Raw genomic sequence first — 24,438 nt, forward strand, 5'->3', positions numbered from 1 at the left:
GTGGATGTAGAATTTGTTCATTTGTTATTGTACAAAAAGAAAGCAATTACTGTCATATTTATCTTTTAGTTAAATATTTTAAAAATCTAACTTTTATATGTTAAAGTATATTTTACTTTAAATTAAATTGTATGTAAGTTGAAATAAGAAACTTTCATTCAGAATTTTTGTAGTAAAGTCATAGACTTGAATGAGTTAAAATCTTTCAAATTTGTTAAACATTTATCGTAATTTTCTGCGCGTGTTTAATTATTGTATATTTATATATGAATACCCAAATAAAATACAGTATATACGCATCTATATGCATATATGTATATATGCATTTATCATAAACTATCTCTACATATAGGTATATGCATACATGTTACTTATTTACATAAATTTGAAAAGACGATACTATATGTGCTTCCTCTTCTATCTTTTGAAAAAAAAGCAAAAACATTGAATTCAATTATACATGCATATTGAATAATATCTTACAATCATAGGACTATGTTATATTTGCATGAATAAGATACACTTTTTTATATATATTTGACTTTGTATACAATAATACTATCATTAATAATATCGTAAAATTCATTTTGATCCTTTTATCTATATTCAATCTACATCGTGTATCCGCACTTCGTATACATTTACACGAAGATATTGCTGTATGATTAATAAGCGGTAATAAAATCGATGATAAAGATCCTATTAATACAATCTCTTCTGTTGCGCGTTATGTTCCTCCGAGCAAAACGATGAAAAATTTATTAATTATTATTTAGGATGGTCACAGTATTGGTGATAAAAATGGTCGCATAGTTATTTTTTGTGAACCCTGGATTCAATTTTTCCTCGACAAAAATTTCAAGGAAAATTATTACCTGCTTTTTCGTCATATTCACTAAGAAAATAATCGACATTATATTTTTTTATAGGAAATTATACTACATGTCCATTTCTTTTTGCCAACACTGGGCTATATTTTATATATTTAATCTTATATTAATCATTGCACATAATCTTTCTATTTTATACAAAGTAATGTATATGACAAGAACATAATATTATATATACATATATGTGTATATATGTATGTATGTACGTATATATATATATATATATATATATATATATATATATATATATAATTTAAAATTGAATTTAACAATAGCGCATCATAGATTATTCTACTTTGACTAGCTTTATGCATCACTAGACTTCACTCAAAATTCATTTATATAAGAAAACTCGCAAAGCTTAGATCGATCTCTTGTTATATATTATATGCATAAGAAAAATGTTTAAATGTTTGCCACGATTATGTCTTGTTTGACCAATTATTTTTTGCTTTATATTACATTAGTGTGGTATTCTGTACCATCTTGAAATGTATGCCTTCATATACACATATTATATATGTAATATAAATATAAATATGCACACATACATACACACACACGCACATACACACACACAACAAACATACATACATACATACATACATATATATATATATATATATATATATATATATATATATATATACACAGACGTACGTACATACATACACACATACATACAGACACACATACGTACATACATACACACAACATACAGACACACATACGTACATATATACATACATACACACACACATACGTACACACATACGTACATACACACACATACATACATACACACATACTACGTACATACATACACACATATATACAGCAGCATACATACGTACGTACATGCCTACATAAACGGAGTGTCCCAGATTAATGGGGACAAAACTCATGTGCAAATAGAGCGGACCAAACTGTCGAAAGGCCCTTTATCACTTTTTTGTACAACGCTTAATAAAAGAATTATTATTGAGTAAATGCCGTGCTGTAACAGCTGAGTGCTTACGCACACTACCAGGCGCGCAGTTCATCGACGTGCGTCTGGCTAAGGATCAGCGATGATTGACTAGACTTTACTCAATAATAATTCTCTTATTAAGCGTTGTACAAAAAAATGATAATAGACTTTTCGACTCAGTTTGATGCGCTCTATCTGCACAGGACTTTTGTCTCTATTAATCTGGGATACTCTGTATATATAGATACATATTATGTATGTACAAACATATACATGCATATACATACATACATACATACATACATACATACATATATATATGTGTGTGTGCGTGTGTATGTTGTACATACATATATATATGTATCTATATATACAGAGTATCCCAGATTAATAGAGACATATATATATATATATATATATATATATATATATATATATATATATATGTATATGATATGCATATATATATATGTGTGTATGTATATGTGCTAGCGCATGTATGAATATACATATGCATGCACACACATGTATTATATTATATGCTGCTAAAGGAACTTGGTATGTTCGACACAAACATTATTTGAAAGTTCCTATTTAAAATGTTTTTAACACGCACACATATCCTTTCAATTTTTACCTATACGTATATATGCTTATATGTGCAATATATTTTCCAAATTTTCTCTGCATTTCTTTTCATCTATAGATTTTTGACAAGTTTTTTAGAGAATACATTTGCCTTCATAAAAGTTTTACTTAATTATTTAAAAATGATTACTTAATTACTTAAAAATGAAAATCATCAAATGTTTTCATTTTCAAGCTAAATAATTAAAAAATCAAAGATTTTTTTGCGAATTTGCTTCAAGAATATTGAATATTCCAGATTTTTACTCGAATAATTCGTTGTATATATATAAATGTAATAACCCAGTATAATTTTAATTTAAAGATTATTAATATTTAGTATTAAGATTATTATATTAATTATACACAACACACGCACACATGCACGGATATACAGGGTGTCCCATAATAATGTATTATCTCTCGTGTGCAGGTAGAGCAAGTGAAACCGAGAAGAAAAATCCTTTACTATTTATTTCTATAACGCTTAATAAAAGAGTTATTACTGAGTATAAAGTTTGGTCAATTTTCGCCGATCTTTAGCCAAGCGCACGTCGATGAGCCACGCGTCTGGTAGTGCGCGAGAGCGTTCAGCTATTACGGTGGCGCACCACTAACCAGGTGGCTCATTGACGTGCGTCCGGTTAAAAGTCGGCACTGATTGGCCAGACTTTATTCAATAATAATTCCTTTATTAAGGATTATAGAAAAAAATGGTAAAGGACTTTTCTTCTCGGTTTCACTTGATCTACCTACTACAAAAGAGGTGTATGTTCGCGTGTATGTGTATAATTACAGGGTTGGAAATAAGACATTACTTTTGTAATACCATTACAATTACTTTTTTTCGATAACTGTAATAATAACGGCATACAAATTTTGTCTATAACATAAAAAGGGACTTTATTATATTTTTCGGCAACGAGAGTAATGCATGCAAGAATTTATTTTTATTATTTTTCAAATTTATGCGGCTATGTATTTCAACAAAAACATTAAATTTTATTAAAAATTAATAGACAATCTCAATAAAATTTAACGAATTTTATTTTAAACCAGATCATATAATTTTTATCCATTTTTGTATGTGTTAAAAATTAAAACAATTTTTGAAACAAATTTTAAAATAAATTAAAAACAAATTTGACTCACAAATTAGCGTATCACATCAGGATTTTGAATGTGCATAAAGTTAAAAATGCAAAAAAGCAGATTTTAGTTATATTGATGAATATATCAGCAGAAAAAAAAACAAAAAATATCCTTTTTTACATATTTTGTGGAGGTCTTAAGAAAAGATTTTTTTATTATGTTTCTGAAATAAATTTTTTCAAATAAAGATAAATTATTATTCAAAATTAGTATATCAGAATTATTATATACTTTGTATCGTTAGCATTTTTATATCAAAATTATATTAGTTTGTTGTTATATTAACATAAACAAAATGTTATTTAACAAATGTAAATTTTATATATGTATATATATTATATAGTCTCGTAATTGCATTAAAAGTAACGATATCATAACAGTTCGTTTTTTAAGTAATGGTAACGCTAACAAGTTTCTTTTTAAAATAACATTTTCAACGATGTATAATTAATATAATTCTGTAGACAACTTTAATTAATTATATAAAATTAATTTATAAATTAATAATAAATATATTTTTTTTGTAATGTTTTCTTTAAGAATATAAATATATAAAAAAGCTCTTTGATATTCAAATAAATGTAATCGCTCAATACAGTTTTAATTTAAACATTAAAAATACTCAGGATTATTATTATATTACATATATAAACACATATGCAAGATTTTATATATATATATATATATATATATATATATATATATATATATAATTTTGTACATAAATATGTATGTGCAATTTATATAATTTTGAATATTTTAAATCTTTAAATTAAAATTGTATTGAGATAATAATTACTTAAATAATAAATAGCATTATTGTATGTTTATACTTTTAAGATAAGATTGCGAAAAAATTCTGTGATTTTCTAATTATTTATAGTAGAATAAAGACTAGAATAAAGACCGTTGTAAAATTTTCGTGAAAGGAAAAGAAAAATGCAGTGCCTAAAATCTATAAATGAAATACAATAGAACAAAGCAGAGAGCATGTATATGTATACATATATATGTATATGTATACATGTATATGTATACATACATATAGATGCACGGACGAAATGCGCATAATGCGCACATATATACATATATGTATTTATACAGGATATTCCAGAAGTGGAAGTTCTTTCATGAAAGATTTTTTAACTAATTTCGAGTCGATTTTTTTTTTTGGAAATATCGAGTGGCCAATAATGTTCAAGTTATTTTCAAGTTATAAACAATTGAAAAAGAACAGAATTTTTAACAAATTAAATTCCAAAAGAGGTCAAATGGATAACAAACCTATAGTCTATATTTAATTTTAAATACTAAATTTTGATTTAAGACTGAATAATAGAAATATATAATGCAAAAATTGAAAAGTTTTAATAAATGATTTTTCTTGATATTAAGAAGAAAAGCTTTATTTAAGTTACCAAGAAACCTTAAAAAATCTTAATGAAAGATCCTGTATATATATATGCGAAAATTTCATTTTGTTGACCTTAATAATGGATTATTAAGGGAATTAATATATCTGGCCCAAATTTGATAATTATGCTAGAATTGTGTCTTCTTCACACATTAAACTCCTCTTTTTTTTCTGCAACACTAAATAATATCTATTATTCATATTCTTATATATACTCATACACTTCTTTATATTACCTTTAAAACGTGACATATTCATGTGATTTTTGCTCATTGCAAAATAGCAATTCTAAATTACTAGTAATTTAAAGCATATTTATGAATCACTTGTGTGTGTATGTGTGTGTGTGTTGTGTAAAATTTTAGTGAAATTATTGTTTATCATTCATTCTTTTTTGAGATAAATTATTCGTATTATTAACAAATACATTTTAATGTATAATGTAGTTATCATAATAACTGTATCATAACACAAAAATGTTATGCTATTTTTTTGTGATTATCTCTCTCTCTCTCACATGCATATATACATACATACACAAACGCGCGCGCGCGCGCGCACACACACATACACAACCGCACGCACGCACCCACCCACCCACCCACGCATCACGCACACGCGCGCGCGCACGCACGCACGCACGCACGCACGCACGCACGCACGCGCGCGCACACACACACACACACACACACACACACACACACACACACACACTAAAATAAAATTATAAATCTTATAAAACTTGTCTAGAAAATTTTAATATAGATAAAAGTTATATAGATATAAGTGCATTCGACATATTTCTGTGCAAAAAAAATTCAGCTAAAAGCATCGATTTGGTAATATATATGTACAATAAGCATGAACAAAATTATGCAAAATCCATTTACACACAAACACACCATTTACACACAAACATACATATGCATGCACGCATGCATACATACAAACGGAAAATACATAATATCATATATGTAAATCTAAAGATACTGGATGGATATGTTGGTACTGTAACATAAACTGCAGCAAGTGTATAAGTAAAGAAAAAGTATAGTCCTTAAAAAGTGACTATTTAAATCACTAGATTGTTGTACTGTTTGTACATTGTAAGCAATTTCACATATACTTTTATTCAATTTACTGAAACTTATTGAGCACGTGTTCCAAAATCGATTATTTATCTAGAAAGATTTCCTTATATTTGAAAAATCTGCTCAAGAATTTCAGTAGTTAATTAAAGCAGCATTATTAATTAATCTGCATTCACAGACAACTACATTTTCACATGCTAAATGAATAGCTAATGTTTTTTATCTCTGCAGATATGAATTTTCACAAAAATTTTTATGTACCTATTGACGTATTAATCGGAGAAAAATTGCGTATTTTCATTGCCTCAAGTGATATCACATTCTTAGTTGGTTGAGCAGTAAAATCTTCTCAATCCTAACACAAACTGAGACTATTTGTCATTTTGAATACCAAATCTCACGATTCTCTGCTAGCAATTGCTGGATCTGGTATGGGCCAATAACGGCGGCATCTATAATTATAGAAAATTTATATTTTATAAATAAAAAAAGAAGATTACGTATATATCTTTACATTAATTCATACAAAATTACATTTCGTTTTTAGAAAGTGATGTAGAATTTAGTGTTTGAAACACACAAATATATGAAATAATCATATCAGTCTAATAGTCAAACTTTGACTATCAGGTCTATTCAAATCTTGCAAAAAAAAATTCCTGAAAATTCTCTGATTTTTCAGGTATTCTTAGTTAAAATTCTAGATAAAAAGAATATTTTAAAGATTTTTTAATGCAACTTTCTAAAATAAGTTTTTTTTTGTTGTATCCGTTTTATAATGCTTTTCTCTCATACGAAAGAAAGACGCAGAGCCACTTACGTTTCAAATATTTGCAAATGTACTGAAAAAAATTGAATAACTTTCGTAAGACAGACATTTTTCATTTACAGAACATTTTCATTTTTTTATTTTTGGAAATTACAATAAAGCATGTATTCAATATTTTGTTAAGAGATTGAAAATGTATAAACAGAGATAGATATATATTTATAATTTTAAACACAATTCACAACTTGGTTTTATTGGTGAATTACCGACTGCTTATATTTAAGAACAAAATTATCAAAGAGAGAATTTAAAAAAAAGAAAAAAAATAACTTTCCTGAGTCCCAATAAAATTCCATGAGAATTTCCTGATTTTTCCAAATACAAAAGGAAAAAAGAAATTACTCAAAATCCCAGTTTTCCATATATTCCCAGGGAATAGACCTTATATATAGAGTATAAAAAATCAGAGAGATATTTGTAACAATCATACCTAGCATTATTTTCTGCTATATGAGGTGGCAATGATGTAGGCGGTGGTGGTGGTTGAGCGGATTTTGGCGGTCCGCTACTATTAGAATCACTTTCGCTGCTTTCCTCGGATTTTTTATCTGGTTCCCGTAGAAGATGCGAGGGTACTCCTCTGGGAGAAAGTCTTGGCAATATCTCAGATTGTGGTCTAGTTCTACGTTGTGGTCTTTGGAATTGCAGATTCAGCTGACTAGCGTCTGTCACATACTTTTCATTCTGTCTTCGGCGGCGCAGAGCAGGCGTGCATCCGGTTAAATTTTCATCTTCGGCAGAGCTTGCTGAAGTTAAAGATGATATGATTGGTCTAGTAATAAGATAACATGCGAAGGAAATATGCTAGTGCTTCCATATATGCTGTCAATAGTTCATCTCTGACAGCTAAAATTTGCAAGCATTAGAATGGCGCACGAGAAACTATATATACTTAATATATTTTACATATATAAGGATAGTGTCTCATTTTCTTTAAATATAAATTATAAATTTTTGATAAACTATGATTTCATTTTATTCAAAAATATTCTATATTATATATGAATCCTTTAAATTATAGATAAATCCTTGAATCTTTTTTTTGGGATATTGAAAATTCGTATGTTTTATTGTTATATAATATTTGTGCATAGCATTGTTACATATTATTTTGTTATACAGTTATGTTTCTCTTTCGACAGAGAATGTAATAAAAAAATTTGGAAATCCATGTAATATAAAACAAACATTTTTGGAAACATTGCAGAAAGTGAGTTTGAAAAATCATTTTCTACTATTATTATTGTGTCTAGATAAAATCTTGTCTTAGGGCATAACAAGCTCTCTGTGAAGATATATACGTATTAATATTTCACAAAATCTTTCTTTTAAAGATAACAATGATATAATCATGTAAATAAAAATAATCTTTAAAATTTTTGGAAACAAAAAATTCATACATAATAATAAATTAAAGCATTTGAACTATCGCTTTTTTCAACGAGTATCCAATAAAACATTGCTTACTTTTAAAAAATGACTTTTAAAAACGATGTATATATCAATTTTTATCACAATCTATATCATATTATAGACAATCATAAATACAGCTATAAATATCGTATCGACATATCATATAAGAATTTCTAATATAACAAAACTGTTATGTCATAATAATTTTACTAACTATTTTCTTTTTCCTTAGTTGCGGTTATAGGCATCGGTAGTTTTTCTATGTCACTGCTAGTTCCCATCTTGATATTCGGAGCATTAATTTCGGGTGTTGATTCAGATAATGAACATCTTGGACTCTTAACGGGAATTGGTATTTTACTGTGAGCGACATACGTCCTATTAGATGTTTCCTTCTCTTTATTGTCCTTATTATCACGAAACGGCACTGCATTTTGCACAGTGGTCGAGGCAGTAGTGACGCTAATCGATTCTTTTTGCAAACTGACGTTTGCAGTTGGTCGATTCTCGGTAGCGTCATAATATATCGATGGTTCTTCCGGTCCCGGATTAGGACTAGCCGGACTACCTGCCATGCCATTCGCTAATTTCTCTACAAATTCAGGTAAAGCATATCTATAAGTGCAAAGTGACATTGATAACATGGTGATTCACTAATCGATAAATAGAAATAAAAAATTTGTGAGAAAATACGATTGGTTATATGTACACACTTTGTAATGGTTCCCTGTCAGCACTGGTTTGTACAATTGTAGCACCACCAGTTGCACCCACCACTCTGATTTCCAATCTTCCTGCTACTGCTTCTTCCTCTTCTTCCCCTTTGTGAACGTTGAACATTGTGTCAGAAAAAGAGAAAGCTACTGCTGGCAGACTAGTTCTTCTGACTGGTGCAGTCTGTTTCGGTTCGTCATATCGAGTGGCAATATTCCTCATAACATCAACTTCATATAGTAAATCGTCAAATGCTGCTTGTTGAACCTATTAGCACAATGAAATTAAGATATATTTATGTAAAAGTTGTCACACACATAGTGATATATCATATATAGAATGTGTGTGCGTATGTGTGATACGAACCAATGGAGCTTTGAGATAAGCCCGAACATGCGGCGCTAAAGCTGGAACGCTCCAAGCTCGCGGAAGTGCACCTTGAAGTTCTGGATATTTTTCAATACCCGCAATGTTTAAACATCTGTGCGGCATCGCTGGTTTCGGAGAATCTTCGCTTATTTTGGATAATGCTGTGGGAATCAAAGTTTGTTGATATACGTTCGAGGTATTTGATTGAGCCGCGACAGGTTTTGTATCCAATTGTACGCTTTCGACGATATCTGTGGACTGCATGTTAAATTATTTATAGACTCGTTGAAACTTCACAAGTTCCAGCATTTTCATAGAACATTTATTACGCTTGCATTTATTAATCTTTCTATCAAAGTAAATAATAATTTTTTTACCTGCGGCGGTATGGACGGAGCGTTTGTCCCTTTGTGTTCAGGGCTTTGTAAATTTTCCCCCTTCCATTCGTTATCAGTCTCTTCAGAATCGTCAAATTGTGATTTCCATTGCGAAGCCAGAGTCAATCCTCCACCGCCTTTGGTCACTTGCTGTAGAGCGGATACATTGTCGTCGTCTATTTGTGCAAATTGTGTAATAGAGCAATCTCGTGCCGCCGAACGTCCGGCTCTTACTTGTCGGTTCTCTGCTCTCCTTCTGGGTTCTCTTCTGAGAGGTTCTCTTTGTTCGGTTACCTAAAAATGTTCAAGTATATATATATATATATATATATATATATATATATATATATATATACACAATCGTTTGGAAAAATGTCAGCTGTAGCGCAACGCACGAATCTATTATATTGGATTACAGTATATATTTACCGGACTCTGATTTCCAACATATTTAGTATTAGTTACATCATAAGAGCAATAGGAAGCATCGACTTCCGTTTGTATGCGAGGACTCGGTAATTCGCCGGATGTTCCTTCAGGAGTGGCAATACGCAAACGTGCAAGTGTGGCAGGCAATGTAGCACCACTCGCCGATTTCCTAAGCGGTGCTGTTGCATTCATCATAGTTTTAAGTCGAGGAACATCAGATGCGGAACGTGCGGAAGCCATCAATGCGTCTCCTTCATTATCTACCTGCTTTTCTAGTGACGCGGGAATTTGAGATTCTACTGCCATCGACACGGCGCGTCGTTTTTTGGGCGATCCTGATAAGCGAGCAATGAGTGATAATTACTATGTGATAGAAGATAGAGATATCGCAATATAAATAAATTATATATAAACCTTGGGTTGGTAGAGATGGTATAGTCTGCTGTGCGACTTGTTGATGCGTATTATCGGTCGTGGGTATCGTGGCATTGCAATTTTTATCCCTACCATGATTGCTGATAGCTGCTGCAAATGGCACTGGAGAACCTTCTATTCCACGTTGCCTATTTCTTCTGTATATACTTTCATAATCCAATTGTGCCTATTATATACAAATGTGTGTTATAATAAATCAATAATATTATGATAAATCAACTATATTATATATTGACATATTAATACACAATTCTAAATATACAGGATGTAAAACATAACTGACATAAAACATACATGGAACACATCATCAGATATAAGATAGCAATCCAAATAGAAAAGTCCTGAACTATTTTTTTATCTAAGCTTTCTTTTCATTGTTACGTAATATTAAAGTTAACTAATTTTGAATGTTAAAGTTAGCTAATCAGCGTCTGTTTACAGCAGAAAACACGAAAAGTACGAGATCTGAGTAGCGAGACGACTTTCTGCTGTATAAATAGGCGCTGATTAGCTAACTTTAACATCAAAAATATAATAATGAAAAAACAGCTTAGATCAAAAAATGGTTCAGGACTTTTCGATTTGGTTTACCCTGTATCTGATAGTGTGCTCCATGTATGTTTGTTCAGTTATACTCTCTCTCTCTCTCTCTCTCTCTCTCTCTCTCTATATATATATATATATATATATATATATATATATATATATATATATATCAGGGATGGCAAGTAACGCGTACTTGTAACGTCGTTACCGTTACAGTTACTTTTTTTCAGTAACGATCGTTACTTTTTTTTGTCTGTAACGGTAACGGTAACGTTGTTACAAGTTTTACAGTAACGGTAACGAATTAGTCGTTACTTTTTGGTGTTTTATTATCTTATATTTATTCAATAAATTGCGCGCTGATCACGCACATTATTCTTGATTGAATAAAATTATTTCAATATAAAAGCGCTGAAAGCATAGAGCTTATACTATTGGAGAAGCCATGGCGGACGCAAGGAGGATCGACAAAGAGAGATATATTTTTCTGTCCTAATTGTGACCATAGAAAATAACGAATCGTTACTTTTTTAACTGTAACGGTAACGATAACGCGTTACTTTTTAAAATCAGTAACGAATAACGGTAACGAGTTACTTTTTACAAAAAATAACGGTAACAATAACGCGTTACTTTTATAGATTAACGTTCCCAACCCTGATATATACAGGGTATCCCATTTTAAAAAACCTCGATAATTCTTCAACGAAGCATTTTCAGCAAAAATGTTTTCGACAAAAGTTGTATGGTTTTGAGAGGGACATAAAATACCATTGGTTTGACCTTGAAAAGTTATTTGAAGGTCACATGAAGGTCACATTTAATTTTTTAAATGGAATACTATATTTTTTATTGCATATTTTTGTAGCCCATTTTGAGAGCTTTCCAAAATCTATGATAAAATGTTTTTTTTTTTTTAAGTACTTTCCGATAATTTATAAAACTTCAAAGTTGCAATATTTTTACATAAAATACAGAATATCTTGTATATTATCATGTTATGGAGTCAAGTTGACCCTTAGAGATCATTCCAAGTTCAAATCAATTTTTCACTCATATGTCTGTAGTTAAGCATGTTTTAAAAAATTTGGATCATCCTACTTTTAGCGCTATCCAGGAACAACGACGTGGAGTCAAAAAAATGGAAACGTTTTTGAGCATTTGTAGTAAGAATGTTTCTGATTCGTGAGAGACAAGGGGACTCACGTTAATCATGCCCCAAAGAGAACAGAATTCTACTACCCAAGTCGTTGTTCCTGAATAGCGCTAAAAGTAGGATGATCCAAATTTTTTGAAACATGCATAACTACAGACATGTAAGTAAAAAGTTGATTTGACCTTGGAATGATCTCTAAGGGTCAACTTGACTCCGTAACATGACAACATAAAAGATATTTTGTATTTTATGTAAAAATATTGCAACTTTGAAGTCTTACAATTCGGAAAGTACTTAAAAAAAAAAAAATACTTTATCATAGTGTTTTGGAAAGCTCTCGAGATAAGCTACAAGAATATGTAATGAAAAGTAGGCGGTTTCATTTAAAAAATTGAAGATGACTTTCACGTGACTTTTAAGCAACTATTCAAGGTCAAATTAATGACATTATCTTATGTCTTCTTCGAAACCATACAATTTTTGTCTGAAATATTCTTGCTGAAAATGAAACGTTGAAAAATTATCGAGGTCGTTTTTTAAAATGGGACACCTTGTATATATATATATATATATATATATATATATATATATATATATATAAAATTGAGATTAAAATTTAAAAAAATCTTTAAAAATATTATATATATAATAACTGTTCCATTATATATATATATATATATATATATATATATATATATATATATATAACTATTATATATATTATGTATATGTATATAACTATAACAAAATTTGAAATGTATTGGGTTAAAATATATTAGGTTGATGCAAGATTTGTATTTATCACATTTTTTATAAAAAAGATAATATTATAGTTCTACAACTAATTTTTATTAATCAAAATAGTCTGTATTGATTTAAATATACTTCTTTTATCTAAATTTTATCTAGACAAGTTTTTCTTTATCAACTTTGACAAATTCTTGTATATTTAGAATTTACAAATTCCTTGTCAGTGGTTTCAATAACGCGGATTTATGAATTTTTTGTTCTTCAAAAATTCGAATGTTTAACTGTCGAAATTTTTAAACAAATATTAAATAATGGATGAAAGATTTGATAAATGAACACAATATATGAAATTAAAGTTTTTATAGTTTATGGATGATCATTGTATGTGGCCGAACATTATCATACAGACAGGCCATTCCTTTTCTGTTTAACAAATAAAGTTATTTCTCAATCAGTTTAATTACAATTTTAAATAGTATCTTTCAATAATGATGGTTTCTTCATTATTTTTCTCCAATAATGATTCTGTCATTTTCACTTTAAAAAATGGTAAAAGATTTTATAAAATTAATAACTCACATAAATAAAAAATAACACAAATCTAAATGACATAAATATAAAATGTTTCATATCGATACACAATACTATCTCATTCCTTCAAATAGGAAAACTTCTTTCTATTTGAAGAAATACGACAAACTTTTTGCATCAATCTAATATAGGCTTAACAATATATAAGATTCTTATATTTTTTACATCCAACTCCTTCCTGTTATCTGGCTCCACGTTCTCTTGATTATTTGTGTCCACATTTGTAATTGGAGGCTGATTGATAGTAGTAGCAGTAGTAAGTGCAGGTGGTACAGTTACTGTAGGTAATGATCTAGTAGTTGATAAACCTTCATTAGCTATTAATGGCCTTTCCCAATCATAAGGATCATTTGGCTTTACACCTCTACGTTTCATACATCGTTCAAACAGACCAGCTAACATACCATAGTCTGGTTTATCTGCATACTCCAAATTCTATGTAAAAGTTTATAAATATTTTATTATTACAAAAATAAAACTTGTGATATAAAAATCATAAAGATTTTCAACAAAAAGTGAAAAAAAAAAAAAGTTAATTCTAAAGTAACATTGTGTATCTGTGTATGTGTGCGTGTGTGTGTACATACGTGCGTGCGTGTATGTGTGTGTGTATACATGAAATATTTATCAATCATATATACCTGGATATGCTCTAAAAAAACTCGTAAATCCGATGGAAGATGTTTTAGAAGCAATCGATGATCATACTTTTCTTTCATGAGACCCACCTATAGAGAAAAAAATGTTACACTTTATTGATACTTCCAATTATGTACAAAACTGTTAATGTGTCTGGTAATTATGTAGAAATTTCTTGGACTTACTTGCTCTTTATCTTTTATTTTTCGCCATGGCAATTGTCCATTAACAAATTCGACTAGCATATAAAATAATGACCATAGATCATCATGTCGACCCATCTCTTTATTTTTATGCGCATTGACTGACGCATATCGGACGGTTCCTCTAAACCCTGCAGCAGCACGAGGTGGACGCACCTCTCCTGTGCCAGTTGTAAATTGTCGAGCTAAACCAAAATCTAGCATATATACCAGCCTGGAGTTATAAGGATGACGGCCGATTGAAAAATTTGACTGTAAACAAAGTATCACTATTTTTTTTTTTTTTTTTCGAATTATAATAACCATTACATTAAAAAATATGTATCACAAATAAATTATAAACATTCGGTATGTAACTCACAGAAGATACATGCCATTTAATACAATACATAAATCTTGTGATGTAATGTTTGCATAATACACATTTTATCCTTTTACAAGATTATGAAGTGAACAAAATCAATAATTTTTTCGCTGTTTAAATACACCAATTAAAACAACATTATATATCTTCATGTATGTATATATAAACACCTACAGGTTTAATGTCTCTATGCAGAAATCCCACTTGATGAATGCTTTCTATAGCTTTTAAAATTTGAAGACCAAGACGTAATGTAGTAGATAGCGAAAAAGCACCTCTTGGTTGTGCCCTGCGCAACTCTGCTAAATTCTTTCCTTGTAATTGCATCACAACATAATTAAATCGATCATTACGTCCACAGCCAATAAAACGACACACATGGTCTTTACCTGGAATAGTTTCAGGCAATAATTTAGAAAATAGAATAAATATTTATTTTAATTTTGCATAACAATCTAAATTAATCAAAAATAATTTCATGCTGACCCTGTAATTTCTTGAGTACAGCTACTTCCATCTTTAATACTTGTTTAGGCTGCCGCGCAGATTCAACTTTAAGAGCTACTTGTTCCTTTGTCATTAAATCAAGACCTTCGTAAATTTCGCCAAATCCACCACCACCTATTTTTCTCACCTATGTTTAAGACACATATGTTTATCAATATATCTTGCTTGCTTGCATTTCTACTAAATGCAACAAAATTATGTATATATTGACATAAAAAGAATTTCTTTAGATATTTATCTATTATAAAATATTTAGTCTTTCAAATGAAATATTGTCGACTTATCTTGTCAAAGATGAAAAAATACGATATTAAGATTAAAGAGTCTTTATGAAAAATGAAAGTAAACTCACAACTTTCCAACGTTCTTTGACCACATGGCCAGGCTGTAACAAATCCTCGCTCGTCATAGTTATATTATTATTTTGATCCGTGCTTTCGTCGCCTACATTCCTCAACACTAAATCCTCTAAATAATTTGTAGACCTAGAAAATGCAAAAATAACACATTATAAATATATGTATATACATACAAGGTGTTAAAAATAAAGGGTTTATTTAAGGGGATATTTTGAGAGCAGGTAATATTGAACGAAATATAAAAAAGTCTAATTAACATGAGTCCTATAATTAATTTCTTCGAAAATACAAGCTATCTTTCTATTTAAGCTCTTTGACTTTTTCTTATTAGTTGTATCATCTCTGCAATGCAGTAAACAAAAGACTACTTACTAGTTTTGCAATCAGTATTATAGGAAGTGCTCTATGTGATACCCATTCATGCATTTTTCAGTCTTGTGTCTCAAAGAATCACGCATTCCTTTAAACACATAAACCTTATACTAATATCTACAAACCCAATATTACTAGTATTTACTGCAGTATAAATGATCCAACCAATAAAAAAAGAACATTGCTCAAATAAAAAGCCTGCATCTTCGAAAATATTAATTGTAGGACCCATATTAATTAGACTTTTTTCTCTTATTTTGATCAATACTACCTGCTCTCAAAATATGTAAACTTTTTTTTTAACACCCTGTATAGGATGCGTAATCATCGAATGAAGTTGGATCTGCGCAATGTCTACGCTTCCGGCAATTCCGCGAGCTGTCAAAAAACATCTCGAACGATAATTTTTTTAATTTTCTAGCAACATTTCGTATAAAATTCGTCAATACGCGCCCTGTACTAGGCAGCCATGATTGCGTGCGAGCAAGAGGTGCTGATCCCTTATTGTTCAATTCCCAAAGCGAACTTCCATATCTAGCGATCTTTCGATCTCTCACTCGATTGCTTTCTCTTCAATCGTCGATCAAGCGATTCGCCGGCGATTAACGATGATTAACATCACGACAATTAATTGTATGTCTCCGCGTACGCATAAATGGACTGTCGATTTTTCTCTTTCGCATTTTTGTTCTCGATCGGCAATTCACGATGATCGATGTCAAATTGTATGATGTAAAAAAACTGCCCCTCTTTATTACAAAATTAATTTCCGCACTGCAGTGACATGTTTATTGCAATAATGCGCATTTTATCCGCGTCGCGTGTATATCCACTTTTCTCTCTCTCTCTCTCTCTCTCTTTTTTCGACTGATCAAATATAATAGTTTAATTTTTTTTTACTAACAATGTCGTCTGCTAGAGATACTGCTTATGTTACATCGATGTACTTTCGCCAGGACTGTTCTCGCGCACAATTCCCTTCACAATCCTGTTACCGTCATCCTTCCTTCTTCCGTTCTTCGTCCTTCCGTTTGTTTGACGGAAGATCTCGAAGCTTGTTTTGCAGCTGAATCACTCGCTCGTCACGGCTAGGGCCGAGTATTCACGGCCGCCGTAAAAGTTCTCGTCAAATGCCAGTGGGACGGCCATATTTTTCGATTTTACACCGCACATGAGACCTAATGCCTGAAATCGACGGTAGAAGGCGCGCAGTTCGCGACGATCGATGACATTTCTCTCGTGTCACTGTATCTGTCTTTCCTTTTTCGCCCAGATAGGTAGATCTCCCCCTCGTCTTTCGCGTCAACGTGTCGTCCGTCCTCCTTCGCGTTTATTATTGGTTATTATTTTCTATATAGATCTTTTTTACGCTTCTTTATCGTATCACGCGCGCGTGAGCAGGTGTACATGCGTCAAAGTTCCGCATGGTAGGTAAATACACTTAAAACGACATCGCCTTTCATGGTTCGTGGAAAAGAGTGATTCTCGTGAGAGATTTTTTTACGTTCATATTCCCCGCCCACAATCTCGTACAAGTCATGGGTGCGGTGATTATAATATTCCATAGGTTTATAATATATTTCCAATGAATTATTAATCTTTTAGTTGGATTAGTTGTTTGCTAGTACAGTATTAATCATAATCGCGATCATTATACGCATCGTAAAAAAACTTATCGTTAGAAGCGTTTGGAAAAAAAATTCATGTATAATCATGTTCATATAAATATAAATGTATATAATTATATAATCTGTATAAAAAATAAAAAGAATAATTGAAAAATAATTAGAAAAAATAATATATATATATATATATATATATATAAACTTATATATATGATTATGTATGAGCAATTTTTCTCACTTCTTCAAAGACTTTTCTAAAAATAAACGATACAAAAATTTTTCTTCTGATTGTCTGTTTTTCAATTATTCTTATTTTTTCCTGTATATGCGGACAGAGATTATATAAGAGAAAGAAAATGTATATGAATATATTTTGTATATAATTGTATATATATATAAATATATACAATGTATAAATATATTTTATTATATATGAATTAAATATTTTTTGCTGGTCGCTTATTCATTTGTAAGTAAAAATGAATCAATCGTACTGAACACAGTATATGCTTTTCTATTTTGTTACTCTTAGAGAGTAAAGGAATTATTGTGCAATAAGATAAGCTAAAACATAAAAATATACATATAATATATTTCACTTACATGTCTACAGAATAATACATATAATCATTTCTAGTTAAAGATTCGATTGTTTATTATCTGCTACATACATTTTGACAAAAGAAGAAAATGCAATTCGATACTTTTGATTTTCGTTCGATATCCTTTTGATTATACCGATGAGGTAAAGCGCTTATAGAATTTTGACCGCTCGCTCGCAACTCCCTTTGCTAGAGGGCATAATTTAAGTTTAAACGTCTATTTTTAAACGACCCCACTCAGTATATAATACACCGAATAGTATCTTTCTCTGCGCCAGAGAACCATCTTTTCCATCTTTTTTCCATTTTTCTTATATTTTTATATTCTTATTCCATTCGAATTAACAATCCAATGTTGCGAATATTTCCGTATATGGAACATATAGAATATCTTAAGAATTGCTAAATCTAAATAAGCAAGTAATAAATATAGATGTTGTTATTGTCTAACCACTTGAATTACATGAAAAAAATATATATATATATATATCTTTTTGCAATTGTGTGTATGTGTGTATGTGTGTGTAATATTTTATAAGTACTATTGTATATTATTACACGTGCTCACATTTATGCACACATAGAGAAAGAGAGAAAGAGATTGAGGTAAAAAGTATATAATGAGAATATATAATAAATTTAATACTAATATATATATATATATATATATATATATATATATATATGTATATATATATTTATATACTCAGGTTGTCTGATAATAATTGAATATTATATATTCTCATTATATTCTTTTCTTCAATTTCTTTCTCTCTTCTCTATGCGCGCATAAATGTGAGCACGTGTAGTAATATACAATAGTACTTATTATCAGACACCCTGTATATATATATATATATATATATATATATATATATATATATATACAGGGTGTCTGATAATAATTGCCCTACCTGTAATGTGTAGACTTGATTAAACCAAGCAGGAAAATCCTTTACCATTTTTTTGTATAATAAAAGCTTAATAAAAGAATTATTATTGAGTAAAATCTGATCAATCATCGCTGATCTTTAGCCAGACGCACATTGGTGAGCTGCGCGCTTGGTGGTGTGCATGAGCGTTCAATTGTCACAGCGCGGCTCACCGATCTGCGCCCGGCTAAAGATCAGCGATGTTTGATCAAACTTTACTCAATAATAATTCTTTTATTAAGCGTCACAAAAAAATGATAAAGGACTTTCCTGCTTGGTTTAATCCACTTCACTTGCACATTATGAATGGGACGATTATTATCAGACACCCTGTGTATATATATATATATATATATATATATATATATATATATATATATATATATTATATATATATATTTAAGAAGTACATCATGCTTGATTTGCAATATATAATTACATACATGCATATTTGAAGTGTTTTTAATAATAGAATATATAGTCTTAGAGATGAGATACAAATTGTACTATAGATAGAGACCTCGACACTAAAATAGATAGTTGTAATTATATCATTATATATAGCACGTATTAAGAGTTAGAAATTTCTTAATTATTTATGTTGTTTTATATATCAATAACGCTTTCGTTAAAACATTTTATTTTGTAAACAGATAATTCTATGATTGAAGATTATAAGAGAGTAAAAAAAAAATGTTGCCAATAGAAAATTATAAATTTAATAAAACATGTGAATACAAAAGACGATTTTTTAGCTATATTTAGATTTTATCTACAAAAGACAACTAAGTAGAAAGGAAAGTTATAATAAGCTACTTCTGATCTTTAGGAATAGCAATTCACACACACACACACACACGCGCGCGCGCGCGCGCACACACATACAATTTTGTTTCAAAACAAATTTTTATTAAATTTTTTCTTTAATTTGATAAGCTTGTAAGAAATATACAATTTATTTTCTTTATTTGAAAAATGTAAATCTAAATATTCTACATCCAATTTCAAGAAATATTTAAAAACGATTTATTTTAATGTTCTGGCAAAAGCTTATGATTTATCTGCTTAAAATATATATTTCAGAAGATATATACATTGTATAACTCACATTCTTCTTCAAACAATTATGATAATACACGATATCTTTCGTAAATTAACATTTATATATAAAAAAATGTTGTACATATATACAAAATATATATAAAATTTAATATACAATTACACAATATTATAATATACACAATTTACACAAAATTAAATAGCAAAAATAACTTAAACATAAAAGATAATATATAAAATTTTACATAAAAATAAGAAATCGCAGCACACATTCGGTTATGTTAATTAAAAAATGAATTTTATACATACCATTTCATGATTTTGACGAAAACAAACGGAACTGGAATAATAAGAGTGGTAATATATTTTACTGAGTGCGATATATATGCCCCGTCGCCGGATGTAAAAAAAAAAAACCACAAAAAACTGTGCGAGGATACTAAATGAGATTTTTTGCGTATTTTTTGCAAATAGTTTGATATATTGTTTTAATGTTCAGCTGATAACAAACTCACTTCGACTTTCGACGATGGTGATCAAACCAGACACGAAATTATAATAGCGCCTCGCTCTGGCATCGGACCGGCGAGTCCGAACGTCGCGACCGTGAAGATTGTGCTCGATTTGTCGTCCCCTTCCATTCTTGCTTTGCTGTTATTTTTCATCTCTCAATAACTCTTTTTATGAAAAGCGAGTCTCCATCGAGATTCCTATTTTCTTTCCGTATTTTTTTTTAACACGTTTCAACATTACATGAATGTTTATGCTGTTTGTTGAATCATATAATAAATGTGTTTGTGACAACCTATGTAGCGTATATTTGTTTTAGAAACGTTTCAAAAATTTGAAATGTTTTATAACCGATTTCTAGAATTGTTTTCTAGAAAATGTCCATACAAGAATGTCCTTACAAAAAACATTAGAAGAAATAATAATATATTAAATATGTATATATATATATATATATATATATATATATATATATATATAATATATACAGGGTGTCCCGAAACTTTTGACACACCCGAAGTGTGAAAGATTGGATCAAACTAAGTCGAAAAATCCTGTACTATTTTCCTCTATAACGCTTCAGAAAGAAATTATTATTGAGTAAAATCTGGCGCCCCGTTAAAGATCATCCCGATCTTTAGCCGAGCGTACGTCTTTGAGTTGCGCGCCTGGTAATAGTGCACGGCCGTAGCGACGAAGTGCTTTTGCACACTACTAGGCGCGCAGCTCACTGACATACGTCCGGCTAAATATCAGCGCCGATTGGCCAGATTTCACTCAATAACTCTTTTATTAAGCGTTATTACGCGGTAGCATCGCGACGTCAAGTACATAAGAAAAATACTTTCTAGCTTGTGAAACAGTTTGCCTATGTACAGGGACAGTGGCGCTACCAAGTAACTTATCCGGAATTTTAGGATTTGTAAACTTTTGATTAAAATATTTAAGAAATAAAGCCATTAATCAAAAATCTAACAGCACTTTTATTATATAATGTGAATGCAAGCTTTCGATTGCCACCAGTTTGAATAAGATTGGTACAATCAATCTCGAGAAATGATGATTGTATGAGAATTGTGAGATTTTTCATCAGTGAGTTTTTACATCAGTTTTAGATCTCACGTACGCTCACACGCACACATGCAAAGCGATTTTGTCCCTCAAGACGCGTTTGCATCGCTCACGTACGATTATTAGTTTGATGTGCTTCGCCTTGAAAGACAATGTGTATGTGTGTGCATATATATGATTCTTATATGTATACTTTTTATAATTTATAATAAATGAGAAGAGAGAGAGAAAGAGAGCGAGAGAGAGAGAGAGAGGGTAGAGAGAGAGAGAGAGAGGGTGAGAGAGAGAGAAAGAGGGTAGAGAGAGAGAGACAGAGGGTAGAGAGAGAGAGGGTAGAGAGAGAGAGACAGAGGGTAGAGAGAGACAGAGGGTAGAGAGAGAGAGAGAGAGAGAGAGAGAGAGAGAGAGAGAGAGAGAGAGGGGGGGAGAGAGAGAGAGAGAGAGAGAGGGGTAGAGAGAGAGAGAGAGAGAGAGAGAGAGAGAGAGAGAGAGAGAGAGAGAGAGAGAGAGAGAGGATATGTACATGTATATCCCATTACGCTACATTGACATTCCGTCAAATATATAAACAAAGTCGTATGTGGCTGTTGTTTATATAGCGCTATTGTTTTGTATATGGACCGTCTCACTTTTTTATCATTCATACAATGAGAGCGAGTAGACAAAAGTTCCGTATGTATAGTATGTACCCTATACCCTCACATCTTATATCCCACACACATTAAGAACATTCACGAGTGCGATTATACGCGATTTTGGCCAATGCCGAATGTAGATCTCTTAGACTACTCGTACTCCGTTACTCGTATACATACTACATATACAAATTTCTTTGATGCGCGACAGTTTGCTAACAACCAGCTGAAAAAGAGCGAACACGAGAATGAGTAACGAAATAATTTGAGTGCCCAGTCCAACACTACTCGCGAATGCCTTCCTTCGCAAATATTCGCGACGTGTGTGGGACAGGCTTATTAAACGCGATAGCAAAAGTTCTTAAAAGATGTCTACAATTTAATCTTTACAATTAATAATTAACGATTCATAAGCGAATGCTATTTATCTAAATGCTATTTAGAAGCAGATATTAATTTCGTGTGGTTAATTAATATATTATTATACTAATTTAAAAAATCTTACAAAAGTAAAAAAAATATATTAAACAAATCCTAACATGTATGTAAAAAATTACTAACAAAAATTTTAATATTTATCCCTAAAAAATAATTTTTAAATTTTGTAGAAAAAATATAAATTTTTATAAAAAACAGTTTTTTGCAGAAAAAATATTAATCTTTATAAAAAAAGCAGAGAGATCTCTCTAAAAAAATGTTATAAGGGTAAAAAAAATACGCCTAGTACATAAAAAAAATTCTAACTATTACGCAAAAAATTACAAAACTTAATTTTTTTAATAATTTTTAAAAATTTTTTCTTAGAAAAAATTTCCACTTAAAAAATAAAAATTAAAACATTAAAATAAAAATTAAAAAATTAAATATGAAATCAATAATTAACTAGCCAAGTACATAGAAACTAGTTCAGTAGAAAATTTAGTTTGTAAAGAGTTATAATTTGAAATATTTATCATAAAATCAATCTTGCAATTATGGAAATATTATAGATTCTCTGAAGAAATATTAAAATACATTTTATTTCTATCAAGAAATTACATTATTATATTCTCCCTCCCTCAAATAAATATTGTATAATATATTAAGTAGCACTATTATATTGTGAATTTTTTTACAAATACGTAAATCATAAAAAACTATTTAATCCTTAGTGTAATAACGTTAATCACATTGATTACTAATGTCAAATTTAAAAGTGTCCTTTGCCAAACTGATTGACTTATTGTGAAATAAATTATAAGCTTTATTTAGATAAACCCGAAATTAAAAGGAAAATTAAAGCGACATACAAATACTTGGCGTGCCCGATGTGAAATAAGAATTTGCAAGATTATTATTATCAATATATTATATCAATATAATGTGCGTTATTATATTGATTCATTATCAATATATTAATATGACGAGTGACACCCGTTTGACCACCACGTTAATATTGACTACAGTTCCGATTGACCACGTTGATATTGACCACAATTCCGATTGACTATTGTCCTGATTGACCACGGTTGAGATTGATCACGTTAAAATTGATAACATTGATATTGACTACGTTAAGATTGATCACGTTGATCTTGACCACGGCGCTGATTGACCACATTGAGGTTGACTATGTTGATATTGACTACGATGTCAATTGATCACGTTGATATTGATCACGTTGATATTGACCGCGTTGATATTCACTTCATTGCGATTAACATGGGTTGAACCACACTTTGCGCGGAAAATTGTAAATTCACACTTCACATGGAAAATTTTAAACCCATGTGGAATCTTACTTTGCAATAAAAAGTGTGTGAATGGA

At 30.2% G+C, this 24,438-nt stretch overlaps 1 protein-coding gene across 3 annotated transcripts; it reads right to left on the reverse strand.

The window, feature by feature from the left end:
* Window positions 1-5,676: 5,676 nt before the first annotated feature.
* LOC126852235 (uncharacterized) lies at window positions 5,677-20,976 on the reverse strand. Of its 3 annotated transcripts, XM_050596815.1 has the most exons (16): window positions 20,931-20,976; window positions 20,725-20,755; window positions 15,819-15,951; window positions 15,446-15,593; window positions 15,134-15,348; window positions 14,578-14,847; window positions 14,395-14,481; window positions 13,919-14,188; window positions 10,690-10,876; window positions 10,276-10,610; window positions 9,847-10,140; window positions 9,467-9,727; window positions 9,100-9,367; window positions 8,601-8,978; window positions 7,404-7,719; window positions 5,677-6,596 (listed from the first exon to the last, which is right to left on the reverse strand). In XM_050596815.1, exons 2-16 carry the CDS (start codon window positions 20,730-20,732, stop codon window positions 6,542-6,544), a joined length of 3,225 nt encoding a protein of 1,074 aa, XP_050452772.1. In that variant the 5' UTR covers window positions 20,733-20,755; window positions 20,931-20,976; the 3' UTR covers window positions 5,677-6,541. The 3 variants fall into 3 exon arrangements, with proteins under 3 accessions (XP_050452772.1, XP_050452770.1, XP_050452771.1); XM_050596813.1 differs by lacking the exons at window positions 20,725-20,755; window positions 20,931-20,976 and adding an exon at window positions 17,102-17,537; XM_050596814.1 differs by lacking the exons at window positions 20,725-20,755; window positions 20,931-20,976 and adding an exon at window positions 16,469-16,577.
* Window positions 20,977-24,438: the final 3,462 nt, after the last annotated feature.

This window comes from Cataglyphis hispanica, chromosome 10 (genome assembly GCF_021464435.1).
Source record: "Cataglyphis hispanica isolate Lineage 1 chromosome 10, ULB_Chis1_1.0, whole genome shotgun sequence".
In the NCBI taxonomy this organism is placed as follows: Eukaryota; Metazoa; Arthropoda; class Insecta; order Hymenoptera; family Formicidae; genus Cataglyphis; species Cataglyphis hispanica.

What these genes read in the sequence shown, in the direction of transcription:
- LOC126852235 (XM_050596815.1), bottom strand. An exon ending in TGCATAGAGACATTAAACCT is followed by an intron (nt 14,848 to 15,133) that starts GTAGGTGTTTAT and finishes CTTTGTTTACAG; the next exon opens with TCAAATTTTTCAATCGGCCG. An exon ending in ATGTTGGAAATCAGAGTCCG is followed by an intron (nt 10,141 to 10,275) that starts GTAAATATATAC and finishes GAACATTTTTAG; the next exon opens with GTAACCGAACAAAGAGAACC.